Genomic DNA, 24,918 nt, shown 5'->3' with positions numbered 1-24,918 from the left:
GCTCAAGCCTGAGATTAAGTGGATCTCCCGAGCCTTGGGCAGAGGGTGGGAGTGTGTGTGAGGGTGAGTCCATCCACAGGTGAGGCTGGTCAGGGTGATTAAGACCAATTAGTGCCTTCGAGGCCTGCTATTTTCCCATCTGATGGATTCTGTGGGGATATGAAGGCATGGAGGTGAGCCTGTGTGGAGTGCCAGTGACTCCCCTTCTCATAAGGTCAATCAAAACAGCTGGCTAATGAAGTGATGGAGAGGGTTTGCACTGATGTGGAGCTGGAAACCAAAGATGTGTGTCAGCAAAGGACCAGGGCACACCACGACCATGGGACCCCTGTCCCTGTGGGCTGTGAGGAACCCTCATGGCAGAGGCAGATCTTGCACATTAGGTACATGCAGAAGACAAGCCTTGTCCCACCTGAGCATGACAGACTTGGCATTAGTCATCTCCTGGGCCAAATTCTACACCTGAGGCAGGCCATGGGCCTCCAGGAGAAGCATGGGAAGTGCACGGCTGGACATCCTGCACACGAGGTCTTTCTTTGCACTGTCTGAGGCAGTGAAGCCAGGGAGCAGCAGCAAAGCTGGTGAGTGTGTGCCACCAGCTGGCTGGGGGACTAGGTGTCCAAAAGCTCCTTTGGAGCCTCAAGACACAGCCCCGAATGTCCCCGCGCTGGCGCCTGCGATCGCTCTGCCTGTCGGAAATGATTCATTGCTGTCGGGGCTGACTTGTTTACACAGCCTCCCCTTCCCTCGCCCGCCCTCTCCCTGTAACAGAGAGGAGAAAAGAAAACAGAAGTGCTTTCCACAGAGCTCCTTATCCCCAACAAGACCTTTCTGGCCTGGTGATTCATCTGGGGGAAGTTTTCACAGACCACACCATCTCCCCATGGTGCTGGTGGTTGTGGGGCTGGGCATGACAGGATGAGGGCTCCTGGGATGCAGGGGAGATGCTCATCCTTCACCCTCTTGCTCCCTCCAGCTCCCCGCTCCAGGCAGGACACCCTGGGCACCAGCTTTTTTATTGCATCGCCTTTCTCAGCTCTCCTCCCTGGCACTAGAGGAGCACACAAGAGCAGCCCAAAGCCTGGCTGGGGTGCAAGAGGTCCTAGCTCAGCCCTTGGCCTCTTGCCCCCCTACAGAACTGACCTGGAGCATAATGTTTGTTTTCTGCGGGCTCCTGTTTAGCTGTGGCTTTGCTGAAACAAAGCAAAACCCCTGTTCTCCCAGGGAAGCGGTGGATTCCCCAGCATCGGGCACTTTTAAGATTTAGCTGGACAGGGTGCTGGGCCATCTTGTCTAGACTGTGCTTCTGCCAGGATAGATTGGACCAGATGATCCTTGTGATCCCTTCCAACCCAGTGTTCTATGATTCTGGTTTTTTTCAGTATTTCCTTAGCAGGATGGGAAATGTGACTCCCTGTGAGAAAATAAATTCCCTGAAAATTTTTTGTGAGACTGAAGCCCATAAACAGTGAAAAGGTGGAGCAATAGCCTGTCCGCACCACCTGCGCCAGCTTTGCTGTCTCGGCGATGCTGAGATTCCCCTCATGGTGCTTAATCACATGAATTTATCTCTGCAGGAGACAGGCTTGGTCACCCAGCCCTGAGCTGAATCACCCGAGGACAAGAGTTTTTAACATAAAGACTTGATTACTTTTATGTCTAAAAAGAGGTACAGAACATAAATCTTGCACACTCAGTCATATATACTCAATACACAAATGAATCAGAGCTTGTAACAGCCACTGTGCTCTACTACAGATGACATTTTAAGCCCCAGGAACCGGTGACACCTGCAGGCTCCCTGATCCTGAGGCATCATTCACCTTCTGCCCGGAGTTTTAGCTGCCCCCCATGAGGGCTGCCAGCACCCCGCCTGCTGCCAGCCCTGGGAACAGGAGAGAGGAGCAAGGCAAGGACAAGGACTGGTCCCAGCTGGAGGAGAAGCTCCTCCTGGTGAGGGCCAGCATGACCGTGCAGCTGGAAGGTGACGGGAGCCATCCACGGAGCCAAAACCAGCATCCTTACAAACACCACGGCGAGACTCGAAGTGGTCAGATCTGCCTGGTGAACATTCATCTCCCCAGCATCACTCCAGGCTGAGGACTTCACCCGTAGCCAGACAAGACATGTGCCCACTCCATTTGCTGAGGTTCCTGGAGAGCGACCCAGCTTCCATGGATATGCCCAAGTCATCCAAGACCAGCAAGAAAATAGACAAGGCACAGTGTTTTCCAATGTTCCCAGAAAGGTCTCAGCTCTGCAATGCTCCAGTAGCAAAGACAGGACATTACATACATTCAAATGGCTAGAAAAATCTACTACAAAAATAACATCTCTAGTGTTTCACATATGAAAAATGCCATAATACACCATCTCACAAACTGTGAGGCCACAAACCCCTGCCGTACAGGAGCAGGGCAGATGGGGAGGTGTTGCTGACAGCCCCTGATTTACCCTCCAGGTAAATCAATCCCAACCAGTGTTACACAGCTGGGCTGCACAGGAGTGCTGCTGCACAAGGAGTGGTTTCACCCCAAATTTCTAATTACAGTTAATCTGATTGCATTCTGTACTTGCAAAGCCTGAGATCAATCCCTAGCTCATTTCTTTTAAGACAACAAAATGTAGAAATAAAAGACCGAATGATGGAAGAAAACAAATACCATTGCAGTCCACCTTCATCCTCCAGGGATGGACAGATGGATGCCCTGGAGGTGTGATCTGATGGATCTAACACACCGTCTTCCTCTAGGTCTGATTTGCAACCGGCCCACCATTTTTGCTTTTATTGTCTTGCTTTTTATGTGATTTTGCTTTCATTTTTCTACATGCATATTTATACTTTGGAATCTGATCCACTGAGTTTGGCTAGAGGAAGTTCTGACCCTTGATACATATCTCTACCTATGAAGTATCTTATTGTGAAGACCTTTGCATGCTCCAGCAAAAATCATACTGGAGTCCATGTCTAATAAGGGCTTTCAGGAACTGACCACAAACAAGAGATACAGCAATGTCTAGATGTGTAAAAAGTAAAACCAACTTGGGTTAAAAAAAGCCTGGTACTGTTACAGATTTAATAGCCTGGTGATCAGTGCTGTACATAAAAGAAAAACTAAAATGCGGCTGAAGTGTAGGACCATGAATAGACATTTTGTAATTTTTTGTTGATCAGCAAACGTGCTTCTTTCTAGAGAGAATATGGGACCAGAACGATGGCACATCTGCTGCAGTGGAGTAATTCCTATATGACTAAATCCAGAATTGCATTTAGCTGCTCCAAAAGATTATTTCCTGAATTTTGTGTTTGCAGAGAACAGCAAAAGGCCCCCAGTGTTATCACAGGAATAACAAAATTGAGTGACGAAGAAAATACTCAGTGCCGACAGACGTTGCAGAGAAAGGTGTCTGGATTTCAAGGAGGAGATCCATTATGGGTTGCCAGCTCCTCTGAATGTGAAACGTGTAGCACTGACCTGCAGTTTCCTAACCAGATGCAGTTTTTGTCGCCTCTATATGACAAGCTAGACCAGCCCTTGTGTCTCCGGCAAGAGTAAATAGGGTATTTGGTCAGCCCATGGGGTGCCAGCACCCAGCTGACCACCAGCATCGGTCTTGGTCTGACAGAGCAGCAAACTGAAGTGCAAAGAAAGAAGCAGCAGAGAACTTGTTAAGTGCAAATTGCCTGGGTTTGGTGTTAAGATTGCTCAAGGTGGTTGAGTCTGAGTCCAGCAGCGGGGGTGAGTGGGTGGCTTCTTGGCTGGGCCGTGATGAAACGCAGAAAAATTCCCAGCAGGAATTTGGAAATTCAGTTCTACCCACCACCTGGCAGAGAGCCACCAAGCAGCTCTAGAACAGCGACAGCCTTTGTACCTAACAGTGCAGAAGGAAAAAAGCAGCATCTCATTTATTTCCAAAATACCATAATTGGCCAATGATGACTTAGGTATATTTCTGGACATTCTGCTCTGCAAAAAACAGGTTTTGCTGGTACTTTTGTTCCCTTTTGTGCTTCCTACCGGTCACCAGTTCAGCATAAACTTAGTTTTCCTGCAGCAACACACATATAGTTTAGGCCAAAAATGTTCATACCGTAAAGCACTCAGATTACTTCCATTGGAAAGACATTGTTTTGATGTGTCTCCTTCTGGTAGAGCAAGCCCTGTACCATTTCTCTTGACATTTCTTCTCTTTTTATTCCAAATTTTAGATACAGCCATACGGCAGCGACACTGCAAGCCATCAGACCACCTACCAGAGAAACTGGGATGACAAAATGCATTTGAGATCCTGACAAGAAGCTGGGAAGAGGCAGATTCTTTGGTCTTTCTGTAGTCATCTGTGCTCTGGCTTGGCCGGAGAATGTTCGACTGGTAAAAACTAACGTATCTGAAGGACCTTGCTTTCCTACAGATGGTGAATAATCAACTATTCTAGCACCAAAAGCATCTGCAGAGGAACTGGAAACCTTGTTGACATGGACAGAAGGACCTTTGCCTGTGGCAATTGTGGGGTTTAGAGTAGGAACTGAAGTAGTCGCTGGTGGAACTGATGTGGCTGGGACTGTGGCAATCTCCATGCTGTCTAGGATGGAGGGGAGATCTGAACTAAAACTGTCAGACACAGTATGTGATGTGTTGGCTCTTGCACTTTCAGGGTCCAGGGATTCATTTGGAGAAAGTACGGGATGTTCTGATCCTTCAGTAATGGCCATGGGGTCTGAATTTGCAGTAGGAGAAGTCAAATCTCGAACATTAGCCGTAGCATTTGCAGTGTGTCCTACAGGTTCTTCTGTAGATCCTACAGCCTTGACAAAGCCATGCACAAGAGCCGTGGGATATGGGGTGGTCTGGCTGAAGGCCATGCCTGCTGCAAAAGTTGTTGAAGGTGCAGGAGATTTTAAGAAATCTCTGTTTGCTTCTGGAATGACTTCAGAGCGGGCAGCAGCTTCCCAGATCACAGGGGACAATCCTGCAGGGAGCTGGGTCGTGTCCTGCATGGCTGGCGGGGACGTGCTGGACGCCTCTGTCCTGGCAGCAGGAACATGTATTCTCTCCAAAACTGTTGTGCCGGTCCCTTGGAAGAAACTAGTTGGTGCGGTGGCTTGAGATGGAGCTGTTACTATAAGACCAATGTGTTTCTGGAAAACACCAGGCCCTTCTGGTGCTGCTGCTGGGGTGGCATCACGGGGAAGTGGGGAGGCTGCAGCCTTTTTCTGGTCCAGTTTCTCTACGATCTTCTTCACCCACTCTGCCTCTGGATCTGCACAAATCTCCATGGACCTCAGAGTAATAAGTCTGAAAATAAAAAGACATCACTTACTGGATAAAGAAAACACTGGTGTAGATGATCAGCATGATGGGGAAGACAAGGCATGCTGACTCTCAAGCTGATAGTAAACATCAGCATGTCGGATAGATTATTTCAGGAAGGGCAGGTGCCTCTGATCTGACTGAATGAAGAGCAGCTGAACATGAGTCATGGGTGAAGGATTTCCCCTAAGAAGATTTTATCTATTGAGAGCTTTTTCCTGGTGTTTGGGCAGAGTGTTTGCCACCAGCGCTCAGAGCAGGAAGCTCTGCAGGCACTAGCTGCCCAGGGGCAAGCATACGTGAAGATAAAACCCCCTGATTTACTGAGCAAGATGAGGCTTCCCATGGTCAGCCCAGCATGGTCACTTTGGAGCAACCTCCTGGGCTGCCATAAAGCGGTCTCCATGGTGCCTCATCTTTAGTCTAAGTTGAAAACAACAATTATCCTGGGGAAAAAAAAAAAAAAAAAAAGTAGCTTTTCTCATCTCCAGACATGCTCACAAGTCTGAATTTGTCAGCAGAGAAAATACCTGCTTTCACAGAAATGTGCAAGCTCGTCCTGCATGCTTCACTGCCCCGTTCTGCCGACAAGTACGTCAGTCTGTCCCTCTCTCTCCCATTTCTGCCTGTCTCTCTCTGTGCATGAGCCCCTGATCTCTGCTGGAGGCTGTTGGTCTTGAAATAAGGAAAAAACCCCACCCACCCTTCAAATAAATACTAGCGTTCGCTCTGTCTCCGGGCAGCTGCTTGCTCCAAAGCAAGGGCATTTGCTGGCAGTTTAATGCGTTATCGGTGTTGGGGGGCGCGGGGCACGGAGGGGCGGTGGGGCAGAGCTTACATGATGGCTTGTCTGCTGCAGCGGGGCTCGGTCCTGCGGTAGCTCCTTATCCGCTTCGCCGCTATTGGAGACGTGAAATGTCTGCACTCTATTGAGCACTTCAGAGGTGCTTTGGGTTGTCCTGAAATAAAGTTTTCAACATATTACATGCTGGCTATAGGTACTGTAAAAATCAGCAAAGTTTCTTTTTCTGTTTCTCTGGGGAGAAGGAATCCAAAGCTTGCTATGAATGTTTCCAATCCCTGCTAAAATGACAAGAAGACAAATCCCATCAGGGTCAGGATTGTTTGTTTCACCCAAACAAGTGGTGAGATACCCAGAAAACTGAAAAATAATAATACACGTATATACTTATATAAAGCACTGTGAAAATTGCGGGGCTCGTGAGACACACATGTCCGTTGCACATCACTCTATAGGACGTGCAAGCACTGACTGGAGGTCCTTTGTGTGAGCACCTGGACCTGCAGGTCCTCTCCCCTTTGGGTCACAGGAGGACTGCTCTCAGCATGGTGTCCAGAAGACACATTTCTTCATCCCAAAAAGGCCTGCTACAATCATCACCAACGAGCTCTTGGTGCAGGTGGTGCAGGTCAGAGGGCAGCATGCTCAACCTCTCATCTGGATCAGTCATGTTTTTTTCTTCTGCAGGAGTTTCCCTCCAGGTGAGCATCCTGCCTCTTTGTTTGCTGGTATGTGAGCTCTGAACACCACTTGGACTCAGAGAAAAGGTGCAGAGAAAGAAGGTGCAGAGAAAGAACCTTCTGGTGAACAATACATTGCTCCCAGAGATATCTCAACAGCCCAGTTTCACAGCAGTTTCTCATCAAACAACTCTTTTCCATCCCTACCAGAAAATATGTTTTTCATTTTACAAAGTGTAAAAATAAAACCCCACTTGACTCCTTCAAGGGGCAAAGCCAGTCACACCACTGGGGACCCTTCATTCCTCCACCAGATCCCAGGCTCCAACAACAGGCTTTTGCCAAGCAAGGGGAGGTTGCACAATGCAGCCTCAAAACTGGTTTCTGACGTCCCAGAGGGCAAGACTTAGAAAAACAAGCCCTGACTTATCCAAGGCCCCCCGTGAAGAAAGAAACTGGAGTCTAGTTCGGATCAGGCTGTCTATACAAAATGTTGTCTCAGATTCCCAGATGAATTTGGTGAATTTGAAGCAGTTCAGCTGGGAATGATCCAGCCACTGGGAGCAAGAATGAGCATCATGGCAGCAGCACCCTCAGCTCTTTTGATCCATTTACTGGGGAAACCCACGGCCGCAAAGAAATCCACAGCAAACACTCCTGTGGCCCCTGCACAGAAGCACATGTCAATCTCTAGGTCTCTGTAATTTTAAAGCAAAACTCTGTTCACACAATATGTTTTCTGCAGAACCTTAGGGTCAGGAATACCCACTCAGGAATTATCGGTTTCCAAATTAACGCCCATTAGCCACAGGACATACTGCTGGTGTCCTCCGCTTTCAGCAGCATTGCTCAGCAAAACAGGCACAGCAACAAGAGAGCTGATCCTTCCCTGTGGACAGTCAGGGAGGTGCATGGCAGGGACTGCTCCCAAAGGCCCTTCTCCTCTGATAACCATTAATTGATTTTCCGATTATTGGCACCAGCGCAAATGGTTTGCAATGAGCTGAACTGCTGGTGTGCTTTTCCCGAGAGGAGGAGCTCGGAAAGCACCTTGTAAGGAGAGAGTGCTGTCAGAGGGAGCACAGAGACAGTCCTGCTGGTCCCCCATCTCCCAGGACACACAACCCAATTCTCCAAGCTGCATCTGAATCTTTGCCAAAGGGACCTCAGGGACACCTGGGATCCAGCTGTTTATCCACCTGGGAGGACCGCTCCTGGGGGGCACTGCTCCTGGGAGCCATTAGTACCTGCTTCTCAGCGCGGTTCCTCAAGAGACCCTGGCCAGGGAGCACCACCAGCCGTTTTCTCTGCAGAGCCAGCCTGATTTCAGCACTTTGGAGGAGATGGATGCTTGGTCGCAGGCAAGCACAGCCAGGCAGTGCTGAAGCAGGCAGCACGTTCTCAGGGCCGGGTAAGCTGCCCTGTGTCCCTATTGCCCTGTGTCCCCATTGCCCTGTGTCCCCATTGCCCACTTTACCCAGGCCAGCCCTGGAGGACCTGCCCGGAGGTGTGAGGAGAAGCAGCAGCTCCAGCCCCAGCTGCCCTTCTTGCTGTCCTCACTCCTCCCATCTGGTGGCAGCGGGGCACAGCTCCTAAAAGCTCTTTGCCCTTCTCCCCATGGTGGGAATACATCACCCCTTTGTCCTGGGCAAAGTCCAGCTTTGCCTGCGCTGATGAGAATCCAGCTGCCAGCCTGGCAACCCACCTGGTTTAATTGCTGCCTTGGGCACTGATCTGTGCCATAGACGACTTAAGCTGAGACCCGCCGAGGAGAGGTGTGCCCACCTCCTCCCGGTCCCCCCGCCTCACTCAGCACCACTGTGGAGCAATAAAGATCTTTATCCAGCGAACAGACTTTCCCCCGTGCACACACACACAAACACCCTGCACAGGCACTGGGGCTGCAGGTGACAGCATCCCCCCCCTCGCAGCGAGGGTTGCTCAGGGTACCTGTGCAGACAGACATCCATCCATCCTTGGACAGGCTGCCATCCGCCCCCATGGCATGTCCCTAGGGGACATGAGAAAAAGGGGAAAAGAAGCGCGTTACACTTATTTTCAGTGATCCAAAAGACCCTCGGACACTCTCGCCACCCACCCTCAGGAGTGACAAAAGCCATCACGGGGCTGCTCAGACTTCCCTGCTGCCTGATTGCTGCCATAGGCTCCCCCCGCTGCTTCCCAAGCCCAGCCCGATCCGGCTGCGAGACCCCCATAGCCCACGAAGGTGCCTTGGTGCCCGTAGCCCCATCCAGTGTCACCTATTCCCTCCTCCCCTTCACCAGCCCGTCCTGAACCCGGCTGCTCCCCTGGGGAGCCCGGGGGTGGCAAGCAGAGCTGGGACTCACCTCCAGCCAGGGTCACCAGGCACAAGACCCACAGCACGAAAAGGACCTGGAAAGAAAGAGCCTTCATGTTCCTGTGGTCGGCAGCAGGAAAGACATGCAGGGAAGGATTACGGGCAGTATTTCCCTCTCCTGACTGCTTATGGCATTCTCTGGAGCAACGCAGCTGCTGCAGCTCATTCCAGGATTATGAAGCCCCGCGGTGGGGTTTAAGCTGTTATTCAGCTTCCCCCGCATGCGTCCCGGGGTGACGACAGGAGGAGGAGGGAAGAGAGGGATGGGGAGGGAATATCGTCCGCTCCGGAGCTAGATAGCTCCTGGAATTTCCCGGCTGCACTTACATCAGCTTTTCTTAGCGCAGGCAGGTCAGCTCCAGCCTCTTTGGCAAATTATCCATTCAGGCACAGACTTTCAGGAGTCAGCTGCTCCCTCCTCCTTTCCCACCGATGTTTCTCATGGCCAGACAGCCCCTTCTAAGGCGCCTCTGTCCTCAGGCTTGTGATGCTCTCCCCACCTCCAACCTCCAGCTCCCCCACGCACATTAAGCTCATTATTTACCCCAAATGCAAAAGCAGCTACCCCCTTCCCTTTTGGCAGCCATTTTATAACAGCAGCACTTGTCTTTAGGCCAAAATCAGGATCGCAAGTTCCTCAGCCAGACTGCTGAGCTCAGGCCAGGCTGCCTCTTAGGAGACGGGAGCATCACCAAAGCAAAGGGTGAGCAGGGACCCAGTGGCGTCCCCAGGCAGCTCCTTGTTCCCCGGGCACGTTGTCTGAGATGTGTACTTGTTACTACAGCCCCAGCTTTCAGTACAGGGCAGGGGCCGAGCCATCGGGGTCCTGCTGATGGTCAGAGCAGGAGTACGAGGCCCCCAGATCTGCAGCACCCAGGCCAGCTGGGGGGCTTACTGGCACCAGCACAAAGCCAGGCCTAAAGCGGACATATCAACACAGCAGTCACATCCTGCATCTTTACTTTCTCTTTCATCTTAGATCCCAGTAGAATACAATAATTTCCCCCTACCAACTCCCTCAACTGAAAGATGAAGATAAGATCAGGACTGAAACAGTGTGGCTGCCTCTGAAATCTTTTTTTCCTTGGAGTTTTCTTAAGGCTGGTGGAAACCTGGCTTCTCTGGGCTGCGGGAAATTCCAACAGTTCCAGATAGGATTTTATTTTTAAGAGTGAAAACTCCCCAAGTTTCCATATGGTGCATTTTAAAAACATTTGGTGAAACTCCCAGCCCGTAACTTCAGCCTTTGCTTATATTGTAATAGAAGATAATTCAGGGAAATAAAATAAAAATTAAGACCTCGAACTAGTCTCTTTGATCCAGGCAGAACAGAACATGCTGCATTTGTTGGCATGTTTTCTGGCCTCTTGCCTAACGGTGTTTTCTCAGACTGGGCAGAGCCTTACAATAAATTTTGATTCCAGGAACTGCCATTGCCTGAGGCCACCGGGCACCTTGGCTGCTGGAACTGGTGTCACGGCTCACACTTGTTCACATCTCCTCTGAAGAAACAGGTTTTGTTTCTTCTGCAAAGGGTTTACTGCCAGCCAGGGATAAAGCTGATAAAAGGCTCCAGCATGCACATAATGTGGGAGGATGTGTGTTTGCTAAAGGCAGGACTTTCCACGGGTGTTGTTGGTTTTAAGGTGCAAACAGCTCTTTGGCAAGGTAAAGCACACTGGGCTGGTGGTGATTTCACCTGGTAGGGGACTCCTCCAGGACACTCTGAGACCTCCCTTTGCTCCCCGTGAGCTCGGCAGCTGGATTCAGAGGTGGCATCTGCACAAGGAAATCCCACAGCTGGAGGACAGCTGCAGCCTCACTGCACCTCCACGGGCCATTGCACACCTTTAAGTGCCAGCAGCAGTGCAAGTCTAAGCCACCAGCAAATCCCTGCAGTTCCCACCAAAAGCAGGACACAGAGGCACAGTGATCAGCTCCGATGAGCAGCAACAAGCCTGGGCTGCAGCTGGCAGAAAACTGGCATCATCGGTCCCAACCCGTGTCCTGCACCACACTCCCCATCCCATCGCACATCTGCCCCTCCAGCGCACCAGTGCCAGCCACTTACTGCGTTTCTTCTAGATCTTGCAGTGTTTAAAAACCCAGAGGACTCACTGTAGCCCAGGAGATATTTCTGCTGTATCAGGGCGTTGTATCGATTTGACATTGGAGGATCTCAGGACTTCTCTGGGCTTGTCTTTGCTTCAGCTGGTTTTAGCTTCTTCAGTTATGATAGAAATTGTCTAGGCAATTGCTGTTGTCAATCTGATTTGGTTTTGCATTAGTTTTTAGGAATAACAAGTACTTATTCAGCGTGGGTCTGGGACTGCAGATTAAATTGTGATGTGGATGAGGGCAGGCAGAGGAGGACACCAGCAATCCCAGTCCATGAACATGAGTCACAGCACCTAAGCAATGGAGTGTGCAACCCTGCGAGTCAGGGACAACCAGCTCTCTAGGAAACAAAGAGCAGACATCTGATTAACTGGGAACCAGGAAACATAGACTGTGTGAGGAAATGTATGAAAAGGAAACCAAGCAGACCAAGACTGAGGAGGAAGAAAGCCCACCATGAATCTCACATCCTTACAGCAAAGACCACGGGCTGGGGCAGCCCTTCCCCACTCTTCCTTAGGAGGACGGGAAGGAGGCTTCTTGAGGTTGTTACCCTTAGCACCCAAAGGCTCCCTGAAGGGCTGGTGTGGCAGCAAAGAAAAGCAGAAGACTAGGAAAAAGGGTTGATTTTTTTCCCCATTTAACTGTCATGTTTAATGAGGAAGGCTTTTAGGCTGATACAAAACATGAAAAAAACATGAGCAAATGTACATCTGTGCACCTGCTATCCACTATGAGCAGAGCAACCACGTACCATTGGAGTTTGGACTATAACCTCTGGGTCATATAACACAGCCCCAGGTTTGATCCCAGCACCCACGAGAGGACTCTGTGACTCAGGCCAGACGGTTCGGTGTCGAGGTTGGAGTGTGGGTGTCTGGCTCCGGTTCCTCTGCTCTGAGGACAGTTTCGCATCAGGATGGGTGTCCTGCTACTTAAATGCTGGCTCTACTGTGGAGAAAGGGAGAAGTCTGGATGTTGGTGACAACACAAGGCATGCTCAGAGACTGATCTGATGCCCTAGCCTTAACGTTTGGTTGCTCACTGGCAACCACTAGCCAGGAGCTTATTGCTCCAAACCACAGACACCCACTGGCCAAAGGGCCAGATCTCATCTTCCCCGTGAGAGACATGAAAGCAGCTCCAGCATTTCTCACCCACGGCAGCTTTGCCAGGGCTATTCAATAAGAAGGTGCTCAAGTTGTGCACAGGGTCAAAGTCCCCACAGGTGGAAGGAACATATGACTAATGCCAGGAGAATTGCTCTCGAAGGCTAAAAGCACCTTGACCCTGTAAAACCAATATGCAAAACAATACGCCACGAGAACAAGAGCTCTGTCCTGAACAAACAGGAAATTGCCCCAGAACACAGCCTGTCTCCTACAGGGTGTTTCCACATCAGAATTGTATGCTTCTTGGATATTCTTGGCTCCTCATGCAAGAAGGATTATGTCCTGCTTTTTACAGTAGGTTTGTCTTCCTGGAAATCAGGCGGTGACTGGAGAAAAAGAAGCCAGTGAGACCTAGGAAGCTGTATGTGACCTGGAAGAGGGAGATGCCAGAGCCGATCAGATGAGAATGCTGGTGATTTCCACTACATGGTCTGTTCAGGAGCTCCCAGGTCCTCAGGAGCTGGGCTTCCTGGCCCAGGGAAGCCCAGCACCCCTGCCAGCAGGTATCGGCAGCAGGAACACTCAACTTTTGCGAAGGTCCAGCCAGTCCTGGTGCTGCAAAGGAGACAGGCTGACCCAGGACTCCAGCTCTGGACATATGATGAGATTCTCTTTCCCCTACTAATGCTCGCAGCTCTGAGCTGCCCCATGGCAGCTCATCCTTGCCCTAGACACACCTCTCCCCAGTGGGGCTGGCAGCTCAACCACCACTCTGACACAATCCCCCTTTACTGCAGCCCAAGGACCTCAGACTCGAGGCAGCGTCCACACTCACTAGACGTTCCTCCAGTTTCCCTCGAGTAGCACGCGCGCAGCGAGGGCTGTGAGCCAGGACGTGGGAGGCCGGCATGTGAAGCCGGTCCCTGACTTCAATGTGGAGAAAACCTGATGGCTTTTGCAATGTCATGGCACTGGGTGGTATGGCCCAAAGCAGTCCAGAAGTGACGCAACAACCTCCTGTCTCCTGGCCAAGGCAACCAGTGCCAGACTCAGGAGACCGTTCCTTAGAGCCAAAGGTGGCCTCTCATTTTGGACATGTCCTCAGCCTGTGCTTAACGTAGAGGTCTTGAGCTGTTAGCCTAATAAGGGAGAGAACTAAATGACAGGGGATGCAGAAAATCTGTTTGGCACTGCACAACTTTGAATTTTCTCACATTAAAGAAAAAGGCAGGAAATGATGAGCAGATGTCTGGGCTGTCTGCAGCCAGACTCTCCACGGGGGACAGAACAACTCTTACTTGGGAAGTATCAACCAGCGCAGGGCTTGTGTTTTTAAGAAACTGCTTTACTTAGAAAACATTTTCAAAAATAGCAGAGAACGTCACACAGGCTTTCACTTCTCTGAACACAATGGCTTCCTCCTTCCTTGTGAATAACAACAAATTTGGGCTCCAGCACTGTATTTTTCCCCACAGTGGGGCAGCCAACAGCTACTGGGCAGCCAACATCTACTGGCCAGCATCCCAGGCCAGCCGGGCTGCGGGACACAGATCTTTCCCCCAGCAGCATCACATCTGAGCCACAAGCTGGTGGCTGATCCTGGTGGGATATTGCATGGAAAGGTCCATAGCTGCAGTGGAAATTGGTGCCTTTGCTTCAGCAGCCGGAGCTGAGGACAAGTCATTCTGCGACTGTCCCACGGAGCCTGCCAAGGACCGCAACAACTGCTGCAGTAAACAACACTTGAGTTGTTTGAAAATACTGTGTGCAAAGAAACAAACACAGAGTCAGTCAGTTTGCAATGCAGTTAAGCTCTTCCTAAACTTGTCCCCTGCAGAGCAACGCAGCCCCTGGGCACGAGCTCTTCCCCAGGACAGTGGACAGGGATGGCTTTTCTGGGAGATGCGCCTGGATGGCACAGATGGAATCAGGGCAGCTTTGCAGATAAGGGGAAGGAGTGTTCTGGGACTCCTCCAGAACAGGCTTGTCTGAGCACATCAAGTCCCTGCAAGGTCCCTATGGAGCTGAAATGTGTCCCGATGTTGCAATCCTTCTGCATAGCTGCAGGCCCCAAAGGGAACATTTTCACAGAGCTGGCTTGATGAAGGGGTGCCCGATGACCCCCAAAAGGGCGGTTTCTCACCCCAAAAGTGCAGTTTCTCACCACCGCGCAGCAGGGAAGAGAGGGGAGAGCAGCAGCAGGTCCAGTTGGGATGGACACGCCAGAAACCTCTATGCACCACAAGAGATCTCGCAGAGCTGCTGCAGGAGCTGCTGCCAGGCTGTCCCGTGGTGTCAGAGTGGCTGCACCTCACCCCAGGGTGGCACAGGGGGGGTCTCCCCTCTTTGGACCCCGGAAAAGGGTCCTACCAGAGCTGCTGTGGGAACAGGCAGAAGGTGGGGAGCTGGGAAAGTGCCGTGGCTTTGAGGTTTTACCTCTGCCAGAGCACAGGGCCAAGCTAGCGCCTGCTGCCCTGGCTGAGGAAGAGGATGAGGCATGTGCCTCTTTGCAGCAGCCCCAGTTTCTCACCCATCCCTCCCGTAGGATCAGGAGTAGCCCCCCCTGTCCTGGGGCAAGTCCTTCTCCCGGCAGGAATGGCCAGGTCCTGGCCCCAGCCCTTCGCAGGGGCGCAGGGAAATCCCTCCTGCTGCAGACCCTCATCCACCAGCATGCACGGGCCAGCACCATCGTCACCTCTCCACATCCCCCTTCCCGCTTTTCTGTCCTACATGTTTGTACACGAGTGCTGCCAGTTTCCAAGAAAGGAGTTTGCCAGCAGCAGCTCTGCTTATTTGCCTTCTCGGAAAGGCTCACCTCTTCCCATCTCCTCAGGGCAGGAGCAGGCTGCGTGCCTTCTAACAGCAGCTGCGGGACCAGTTTGACATGAGCTTGCTGTTAAGCCGCGATGAAGTAGAGATCCAGAAAGCCTCTCTCCAGCAGTGTCACTGGGGCTGATCCACAACGGTGTCTCCGTAATGGTGGCACCTGCAGACCAGCCCCAAAGGGCAAGAGGAGCTGCCAGGGGCAGTGCTGGCGCCACTGGCACCCGCTGTGCAGAGCTGAGCCCTCCCGTCCCACAACATTTCAGATCCCTGCCAGTCTCTTGTAGAAATGGGACATCACAGCCCTCCAGACCAGAGCTGCCAACCTGCTTGTTCAAGCAGCTCTTTCTGCCAAGCCTTGGCCAGGGCATGTGCCGAGCTCCCCGCCAGTGCCCAGGGACACACGCAAACAGCAGCAAACAGCAGCAAACAGCAGCAAACAGCAGCAAACAGCAGCAAACAGCCCCAGAAGCCCACAGAGCTTCCAACACCCAACAAGCCTTTACATGAACTAGCACAATAAACATGGCTTGCAAGAAAACAAACACAGGCACACTTTTCTCTGCCCAGGTTCTTAACCCTTTTCAAGCCTTGCTGGCTCAACAGAGAAACCAGGGAGTCATCAGACCCCTTCCATCTCCCACGCCAGCTTTTGTGCACCCCATATTGTAGGAACAGGGTGTTTCCTTCTCCTCTGCTTCTGCCCAGAGCCTCCACATTCCCACCAGGCTTCAGCTATAACCCCACTAGTGACCTCATCTCCCACCAGGTTGGTCACAGGGAAACACACTTTTGCCTTACCCAAACTTTCTTCCTGGGAGCATCCCGCCTCCTGCTGCAAGATCTCCTTGGGCTCCTGACCAGCTGTGGTGGCTGTGGGGTGTGTTTTTAGGGTCAAAGCAGCTGTCTCACCTCCTAAAGAGCAACAGGCTACAGATGCTGGCTGTTAGCATTTTGGTGTTGGCTGGGAATTGTTTAAAATGGGGTTGCTGAGGATAAAGGGTGGTTCCTGCTCTGAGCCATGATTCCTCATATTAACCCCAAGGAGGTAATAGGAGAGAATCAAAGACAACAGACATGAAGCATGTCTGGGATTCAAAATGCTATTCGTGGAACAATTTCCCCCAGGACATAGCTGATGTCAAACCAGGGCGTGTGACTGACGGCAGTCCTGCTCACACCTGTGTGCCAAAACAAAACAAACTGTGTGCTGCAAGAGCTGATGTGCCTGTGCCCCTTCTTGCTGCACTGGACCAGAGACCTCCTCATGGACAATCTCCATGTCCAGCCCCATCCCACACCTCCAGAGCACCATGGATTCACCTGCTCCAGGCCAGTGGGGTGGAATTTAGGGAACAGCCCGACTGCAGGCAGCAAGACCCCGTGAGGTCCCCCAGAGCTGTGACAGAGGGGATGGGGAAGCACTGGCAAGTGCTAGAGCAAAAGTTTCCTCCAGGAGGGGTACGGGGCAGTGGTGCAGCCGCCCTGCGACCCCCCGTCCGCCACTGACAGGCATCCGCTGAGAGGAAAGACCCCCATCTGCAAAGGCTGCGCTGCTTCCCCTGGGCACTCACCGGATGGCTGATAAATTAAAAACCCACCCAAAGTGCCCCCAGCTCCTGACCCATTGCCAGGGCCCCTCGCTGACCCTGCCAGCCCCAAGGTGACAGGGGCCACAAGGAAGGGACACGTCCTTTCCTGCTCTTTGAAGGGTCCCACTGTCCCCGAGGAGCTCACACCAGCTCTGCCCGGGGAAGGCTCCTGTGGAGTTTCCTGAGTCGGAATGGCCTCTGGCTGCAGCAGACAATGCCATCGTGCGGCGGTTATTGGTTCCTCAGCTGAAACATCCATGCTAAAAACCGCTGCTTCTGTCCCGGAGTTAATTAGCAAACCCCTCTGCCCTGCCAAAGTGTCCCCATAACAGATCCCCTTGCTGTGTGCTGGTAACATGGAGCTGACCGAGGCTCCCAAATTCCGACTTCCCTGCAATCCTGGGCACTTCCAGAGCTGGACACCTCTCCCGCGGCAGCGGAGGGACCTCCCGGGACAACCCCAGCCTGTGGAGGTACCAGGCTCCCACAGATCCCACACAGGAGCTGGACCCACAGCTCGAGGGGCCACATGGAGGGGTGGATTTCAGGGGATTTCAGGTGATTTCAGTTCCGTTGGATCATAGCCTGCTTGTTGAGACGCAGCACGTGGGTGCAGATAACCATCTCTGCTCTGCCGCCGGGACTTTCACCGCAGGACAATAGGCTGACCGAAGAGTTCAAAAAATAGCTTTCTCTGCTGGTTATTTATGTGGCTCTAGATGTGTTTTTTTCCCTTTCCACATCCCCATTCACTTATCCCTTGTCTGATTGCTCTCCCGGCTTGTTTTTTTGGCAACAGCTCATGCAAAGATGGCCAAGAACAACTCTGAGCCGTACCCATGGGCAGGGTAGGAAGCTGCCGACAGGCTCAGTACAGCTCTTCCTCCAAATTGCCAGCTGAAGTATTTCAAGGAAAAGCCGCTTTGCGGAAGGTTTAAATGAAGCCCCTGGGGAGCACATGCCCGGCGGGCAGACCCGGGCCTGGAATCACCCTCTGGGGCTCAGCGGTGGCCGAGGGGCTTTCAGCTGCACCAGCTCTTGGTGGGTTGTACATCCAAGACCATGTGCCACCACCCAGTCCCACATGCAATTGTTGTTCAAGGTGTCCTGGTACTTCCTTTAGTCCCCTAGCAGTGCTCACTTCTCCAGAATACATAATACCACATTTCATATAAAACCAATATTAAGTACACTCCAGAGAAGCAGCAGGAGTTGCCAGAAGGTGCTGAGAAACCCAAGTGCTGACTTCTCTGCAAGTGGCACACATAACAAAGAGCCGTTCTCCATCGCATCCTCAGAGGGACACCATTGGCTATTTCTGGTTCCTTTTTTGATATATAAATAAGCAGGATTACAGTGTGATGGGTCGCTGCATTTCCTCTCCTCCTCACACTTCCCGAAGCTCTGCCATGGAAGCCCAGGATGCTGACTCACGTTTCCTGCCATTGTGTGGTCCGGCTGTGGTCATCCCCGGTTTTTTCCCCCCGGACCACCTGCTTTCCCCCTTGCCCCTGCCCCTACCGGCGGGACTTTCCCCGGGGTATTTCTGCCGGGAGGTGGATATGGGTGAGCTCACCCTCCCGATTCAGCCAGCCACGCTGCTTCCCTGGCATAGCCATGATTGTTTCTCTCCTGTGTGGGGAATGCTGGTCGTGAGACTTGACCAGGGCGCTAACGGCAAGCTTATGCCTTTGGGAAACTTTTTGCCCGTGGAGAATTTGTCACAAACCTGCCAGGTACAGACAAAGCAAGGTACCAACACCTCTGAGCAGCACCGCTGTCACCGTGAACCACGTGCAGGAGGGCTCCGGGTCCCCAGGCCTGGTGGGAGGGCGGTGCAGGCCCCCGATAGCCAAAACCCACCGAGAGCGAGCCGCGGGGAGCCCAGCCGGCGGTGCCCGGCACCCATGACCCCGACGCGGGGAACCCGAGCCAGGAGCGGCGGCGGCCGCATTTCGTGTGGCGCGGGGCGCAAACAGCGCCCCAGCGCTGTCAGGATGGCCGAGCGGTCTAAGGCGCTGCGTTCAGGTCGCAGTCTCCCCTGGAGGCGTGGGTTCGAATCCCACTTCTGACAAAACGTATCTTTTTCCCCGCACGATCCGATCGTTTTACTTTTAATTAAAATTAATTAGTTAATTGGTTTCAACTGGAGGTTTGTTGTTGTTTCGATCGTGGAGGTTTTCTTTTTTTTCTTTTCCCCGTCGCCTCCAAGTAAGAAGCGGTCACCGGGCGGCGCAAAAAGCGACTGTCAGAAGTGGGATTCGAACCCACGCCTCCAGGGGAGACTGCGACCTGAACGCAGCGCCTTAGACCGCTCGGCCATCCTGACCTGCCGCGGCTGCCCCTCCCCGCCGCCTCCTTCCTCCGGCGCCGCTGTCCCCGCCAGGTCACTCACGATCGTTCCGGAGCGGTCACGGTGAGCGGGGAGGGGTACCCGAGGAAAAGCAGGTGTCACCCCCCCTACCTCCGGGGAGCTAAGGACCCGTCAGCCTCGTCCCCACCCCTGGAAATGTGGTGGAACACCGCGGGAACCATCCCCACGCAGGTGAGGTTCGTCAGGAGCAGCCAGCATGGCTTCTGGGGCAGGAGAGCAGCGTGATAAACTTCTACAATGACATTATGGGTTTGGCAGACGAGCAGAGAGCAGCAGATATTGTCTACCTGGACTTCTGCAGGGCCTTGGACACCATGTCCCGTAAGATCTTCCTAGACAAGCTGTTGGTGTCCAGGCACAAAGTCTAGCAGGATGTGAATAACCAGTGGTGTACCCCAGGGGTCAATACTGGGTCCAGTCCTGTTTAACATCTTCATCAGTGATCTGGATGGTGGGGCCGGGCATCCTCAGCAGGTTTGCAGGTGACACCAAAGTGGGAGGAGTGGCTGATACTCCAGAAGGTCGTGCTGCCACCCAGAGGAACCTGGACAGGCTGGAGAAATGGGATGGCGGGAACCTGCTGAAGTTGAGGGTGATGAAACGCTGGCCCAGGTTGCCCAGAGAGGTGGTGGATGCCCCATCCCTGGAGACATCCCAGGCCAGGCTGGACGGGGCTCTGAGCAACCTGAGCTGGTGAAGATGTCCCTGCTCATGGCAGGAGTTGGACTGGATGAGCTTTGAAGGCCCTTCTAACCCAAATTATTCTATGATTCTGTGGTTCAACAAAGAGACGTGCAAAGTCCTGCCCCTGGGGAGGAACCACCCCCGGCACTGGGACACGCTGGCGACCACAAGAAGGCCCTGGTGGGGCCAAAGTGGGCATGAGACACGAAGAAGATTCGTGGTGTCCTGGGCTGCCTTAGGCAGAGCATGGCCAGGAGGTTGAGGGGGGTCCTGCCGCTGGTGGGGCCGTCCCTGGAGTGCTGGGTCCGTGCTGGGCTCCCCAGTACAAGAGAGACAGGGACGTACTGGGGCGCCCAGTGCACGATGATACAGGAGGGGTCGCAGCATCTCCCCGGTTCGGAGGGGCCGGGCACCCCCCGCCCGCCGCGCGGGGCCGGGCCGGACCCAGCCGGGGCGCCCGGGGGGGCGGCGGGGCCGTTCCCGAGCTCCGCCCGGGGAGGGGCGGGAGGCGGCCCGGGGCCGTGCCGGTGCCGGTGCCGGTGCCCGCGGCATGGCGAGGCTGCCCGGTGCCCCGCGGTCCCGGGGCGGCTCCCCGGGCCCCTCCGCCGCTCTGCCCGCCCTGGACGGCGCCTTCCTGCTCTCGCCGCTCGGGGGGCTGATGGTCGCCCAGATCGTGAGTACCGGGGGAGGGGACACCGGGCGTGGGGGGGCTCGGCCGTGGGACCGCATCACCCCCTTTGGATGCTTTTCGCGATTGCCCTGGCTGGAAACAGGCAGGTTCTCTTTGGCCACCATCCCTACTCCATCCTCGCTCTCTAACCCTAATCCGCCTCTAACTGTGACATCCCTCAGCCCCCCTCTCTCCCCTTCCCTCTCTAAAGCCAGAGGAAAATTCGACTGCTTGTCCTCATGCCCTTTTGCTGGTTGTACCTCGGCTCGATGCCCGGCAGCTCCCAGCGCTGGGCACGGGCTGATCCGCATGGGCATCCCCACGGGGCACGAGCTAGCGTGTCCCATCCCAGCACCCAAAGCCCCTGGCCGAGGTGTGTTGGGGCCGCTCCTGGGGTGCCCACAGGACTCTCACATTCCCCGAGTGCTCCCAGCCCTCCAGGTTGTCCTCCTCAGCAGTCAAGCTTTGGCAGCTACTTTCAGACAAGCCCAAGGGTCTTTGCACCATCAAAACGTGCAGCAGCATGACCTCTCTATTTCTTCAGCATCTGAGTCAACCGCGGAATAAACTCCTGCTGCTGCTCTCTCCTGGTACTTGGGATCTCAGGTGCAATGTTTGTGCACAGGGGTGGGTGTTCAGCTGCATGTGAGGCCGCATGTGATCTACCCCAGTGTTTGCCCGAGGTGCTGCCCTGCTGCGGTGGGGACCCTGTTTGCTTGTACTCTCTCTCTGGGGCAGGGTTGTGGATGGCGGCAGCGGGACATGCCCTGAGCAGCCACTGTGAAACACCCAGTTTAGACCTGGCTCCCTGCTCTAAATTTGGACCCCTGGGCATGGCTGAGCTGGTTGCAACATGGGAATAAACACTCGGGGAAGGATGCTGCAGGGGGTGACTTGCAGAAGTATCAGGAAGGAAAGATGGAGCCAAGATCAGCAGAAGGGGCCATTCAACCCCACACCTCGTCCTACCTCTCCAGCCCATTGCTCAGACCACATCATTAAAAGTGCTCACCCAGCTCCAGTCCACCAAGCTCTGCTGCTCCCCAAAACCTTCCTCCTAAGGGCTCCTGCTTTTCTGCCCCATGCAGCCAGAGCAAGGCAGCTCACACATGCCGCCTCCTGCTCCCAAAGTGCACCAAGCTTTTCCTATATGTGTTTCTCCCCAACGCATATTTTTCGATCACGAGTGCTAGAAATGGATGTGACAGACAAGGAGACATTGTCAGGGCAGCCAAGCACCAGGGCGTTGTACTCGGGCAGGACAAAGGCTGTTGTGTTTCTTCCACAACAATAAGCAATAAAGGCTTACGCAGGGGCAGAGCGGCTTTCCAAAGAGCCCTTCTCCTCCCCACTGTTCCCCTGCCAAAGCAGAGGTGCTGGTGGCTTCACCAGCTCTGCCCAAACAGATCCCAAGCCCAGCTGGGAAACAGAAGATGCTGCAGCTGCATTTGTGGCATGTTCTCACCCCCGCCTTGTCATGGGGATCTCCCTGGGACATTTGATTGTGCTGGGAAATGTGGAGACTGCAGGGCTGGAGTTTCTTTGCCCCTTGAGAAACAGGTGCAAATGCTCCCTACTTTTCTCTGGTTCAGTTGTGAGGGGATGAAGGGTGGTGAACAGAGCCCACCAGCATCCCACCGGCTGCTGGAGCCCCAGCTCTGTGTCCTGCTGCACAGGCTGTGGTTGAGGCTGCAGAGCAAACAGGGCTTTGCTTTGCAACAGCCTTTTTTTTCCAGCTCCATCACTATGTGCTGGTATCCCATCCCCTCCTTGCTCCATCATGGGGTAGGAGCCTTTGAAATAAAAAAATACCTGCAAACTTGCTGCTGTAGCTGCTCCAGGGCGTTCCTCAGGGAGGGGATGGTAAAGGCAGCTGCTTCCTGGCCACGTCGCTGTGAGCAAAGCAGGGCAGATTCCAAAGATCAGGGGTGGGTGCAGCACAGGGAAGGGAAAGAAAAAAAAAAATCAAAATGAAGTGCCACCTTGGGTTGGGTTCTTCCACCCCTGACTGCCAGGGACCTGCGGGCAGAGACCTGCTCCGTGCTGCTGCCTCTGCCCTGTGGGCTCTGCAGGGAGAGGACAGAACAGTTCTGCCCTGGTTCTGCTTGTTTCTGCCCCAGCACACCCAGACACAGACTTACCCACCTGCTTTTTTGTCAGACACATGAAGCTGCAGTAGCTGTGTAGTTAAACCTGCTTAGCAGTGACAGGTGAGCCCTAGAAGCTGTAAGGACAGGAGGTGTAGACCAGATCAGACCAGACCAGACCTAACCAGTCGAGGGAAGCTTTCTTTTTCTTTTATTTTTTAAATGATGCTGCACCTGGAGGGGGTCAACGCTGAGCTGGGACCCAAGGAGCCCTCATGTCCAACTGTCATCCAGCCCATGAGATGTCCCTAACACTGAAGCAGCACCTGCAGAGTCTGGCCCTGGGCATGGAGGCTTCCTGGCTGAGAAGGGACATTTGGTGGTGAGGATGGCCAGGTTTCAGCCACCCTGCCTTGCAGGACATCGCTCTGTCAGCTCCTGGGGCAGCAGTACTGGGGAGGAGCCCACCCCCAAGTAACGAGGGTCTAGTGAGCCCAGGCTCATGGACTATATTCTGCTTCCCACCTGCAGGAACCACCATGTAAACACATTTCCCCATTTCACCCCACAGGTGCTCGGCTTACTGGTATGGGCTTTAATTGCCGACACAACGTACTACCTGCACGCAGCATACGTCTGGGTGATGTTTGTGTCCATCTTCCTCTGGATAGTAACAGTCCTTTTCCTCGTGACTTACCTCCTGCAGCTTCAACTGAAGTTCTCTGTGATCCCCTGGCCCCTCGTGGTACGTAGCCAAGAGGGAGGGAGGGGGGATCCCAAGTGGGAAACATCCTGGGGAAATGCTGCAAGAAGATTAAGGCTTCGGGCTTTCCTGGGCTGATGGAGCAAAGTCCCCTGCACTTTGCACAATGACACCATTTCATTCTGCCCCTCAGTTGCTTAGAAAATTTTCAAAACAGGGAGCTCTGTATCATCCAGAAAGTTAGAGCTACTGTCACTGCTGCAGTCGTGGTGTCAACCAGAAACCTCTCAGTGGGGTGTATTTAATGAGATGTTAACCCGAGGCTTGTTCCCACTCTGAGGGGTTGGGCCCTTTTGCTGTTTCCCCAAGGGAAGAGGGAGGAACGTGAAGCCGAGCCTTTTGCTCATCACTCACACCAGCACACACAAGTTGGAGTTCAGACTCACGACCTCCTCTTTGCCTTCCCCAGCTGATGATCTTCAATGCTGTAGCGACTGTCCTGTACATCTCTGCCTTTGTAACGTGCTCGGCTGCCGTCCAGCCCACATCCTGGCGGCAGTGGGACTTGAACCGAAGAGCCGCGGCGTCCGTAAGTAGTTTGGGGCAGGTGAGGGCCATGGGGTGGGGGTGGCTGCCGTGCTCAGGCTTGGGGTCTGCTCTTCCAGTTCTTCGCCGGCATCGCAATGATCACCTACGTGGCCAGCACCTTCTTCAGCTTCCGTGCCTGGAAAGGGCTCGGCAGCAACGCAGCCACCAGCCAAGTGACCGACCATGCGTGAGGAGCGGACGGCAAAGCCCAGCCTGGGGTCAGCTTGTGCTGGGCTTGGTGCTGGGCAGTGTGGAGCCTCATGTGCCACCAGGTCTTGTTCTCAGACCAGCCTGTGCTGGGAGTGATGGTCAGTACTGGGTTGTGTGGACACTGCTCTGTGGCCTCTGATGATGCTTCCAGCTGATGTGCACACAGCACAAACCCACCAGGTGTTGTCACCCGCAGCCTCGCTGGGGGGACACGGACTCGCTGGAGGCTGAAGCTCCTGCTCGTCCCTGGGGTTCATCCAGATCCTTGCTGCAGCAGCTCCGCTGAGGGGGCTCTGCCAATTCAGCACACTCCAATACTAAAATTCACTAAACCAAGCACAGGCTCCTGTCTCTGGTCATTCACAGCTGTGGTGTGTAAGTAGTTGCTGTTAACACGATACATAAATGGTGGCAGAGCTGGAGGATGAAGGCTAAGCAAAGGAATCAGTCTAAACTGTTCTTGTATTGATTTCTAACAATTTGAAACAAAAATTTTATGCTTTAAATAAAACTCTTCCTAAATCCAGCACTGGAGTCTGTGAATAAAAAAATCTGTCGTGAGCAGGGGCACATACAGCACAGCACAGAGTGGAAAGCAGAGATGTCGCTGGCGGAGGGGACTGCACCTCGGCTCTGCGTATGGACTCTGCAGCCTGTCCCCAAGGGGGAAGGCTATAAGTCCACAGGGTTCACCTTGCTTTGCTTTACATACCGGCACGCACACACACACATGTATGTCCATGCACACGCACAGCGAGTGTGCATCCAGGACTGTGAGAACACGAAAGAGGCACCGCGGCTTTG

At 53.4% G+C, this 24,918-nt stretch overlaps 2 protein-coding genes and 2 non-coding genes across 4 annotated transcripts; 2 read left to right on the top strand and 2 right to left on the bottom strand.

Moving 5' to 3' along the window:
* Positions 1 to 1,093: 1,093 nt before the first annotated feature.
* LOC135991976 (fractalkine-like) lies at positions 1,094 to 9,362 on the bottom strand. Its single transcript, XM_065640871.1, has 3 exons — positions 9,143 to 9,362; positions 6,151 to 6,271; positions 1,094 to 5,297 (listed from the first exon to the last, which is right to left on the bottom strand). Exons 1-3 carry the CDS (start codon positions 9,207 to 9,209, stop codon positions 4,103 to 4,105), a joined length of 1,383 nt encoding a protein of 460 aa, XP_065496943.1. The 5' UTR covers positions 9,210 to 9,362; the 3' UTR covers positions 1,094 to 4,102.
* A 9,427-nt stretch (positions 9,363 to 18,789) lies between these two features.
* Positions 18,790 to 18,872, top strand: TRNAL-CAG (transfer RNA leucine (anticodon CAG)). The gene has a single exon. It is a non-coding gene; the product is annotated as a tRNA-Leu (tRNA).
* Positions 18,873 to 19,044: 172 nt separating this feature from the next.
* Positions 19,045 to 19,127, bottom strand: TRNAL-CAG (transfer RNA leucine (anticodon CAG)). Its single transcript has one exon. It is a non-coding gene; the product is annotated as a tRNA-Leu (tRNA).
* A 1,271-nt stretch (positions 19,128 to 20,398) lies between these two features.
* PLLP (plasmolipin) lies at positions 20,399 to 24,557 on the top strand. The gene is made up of 4 exons (XM_065641159.1): positions 20,399 to 20,529; positions 23,185 to 23,358; positions 23,786 to 23,905; positions 23,982 to 24,557. Exons 1-4 carry the CDS (start codon positions 20,407 to 20,409, stop codon positions 24,093 to 24,095), a joined length of 531 nt encoding a protein of 176 aa, XP_065497231.1. The 5' UTR covers positions 20,399 to 20,406; the 3' UTR covers positions 24,096 to 24,557.
* Positions 24,558 to 24,918: the final 361 nt, after the last annotated feature.

This window comes from Caloenas nicobarica, chromosome 9 (genome assembly GCF_036013445.1).
Source record: "Caloenas nicobarica isolate bCalNic1 chromosome 9, bCalNic1.hap1, whole genome shotgun sequence".
NCBI lineage: Eukaryota > Metazoa > Chordata > Aves > Columbiformes > Columbidae > Caloenas > Caloenas nicobarica.
This window is presented reverse-complemented; position numbering and strand designations above follow the sequence as displayed.

Excerpts from the sequence above, each read along its gene's own strand:
- LOC135991976 (XM_065640871.1), bottom strand. The coding sequence starts at position 9,209 with ATGAAGGCTCTTTCTTTCCAGGTCCTTTTCGTGCTGTGGGTCTTGTGC. Across the intron at positions 6,272-9,142 it reads CCTGGTGACCCTGGCTGGAG|GACAACCCAAAGCACCTCTG; the intron begins GTGAGTCCCAGC and ends ACTTTATTTCAG. Across the intron at positions 5,298-6,150 it reads TGCAGCAGACAAGCCATCAT|ACTTATTACTCTGAGGTCCA; the intron begins GTAAGCTCTGCC and ends TTTTATTTTCAG.
- PLLP (XM_065641159.1), top strand. The coding sequence starts at position 20,407 with ATGGCGAGGCTGCCCGGTGCCCCGCGGTCCCGGGGCGGCTCCCCGGGC. Across the intron at positions 20,530-23,184 it reads GGCTGATGGTCGCCCAGATC|GTGCTCGGCTTACTGGTATG; the intron begins GTGAGTACCGGG and ends TTCACCCCACAG. Across the intron at positions 23,906-23,981 it reads ACCGAAGAGCCGCGGCGTCC|TTCTTCGCCGGCATCGCAAT; the intron begins GTAAGTAGTTTG and ends CTGCTCTTCCAG.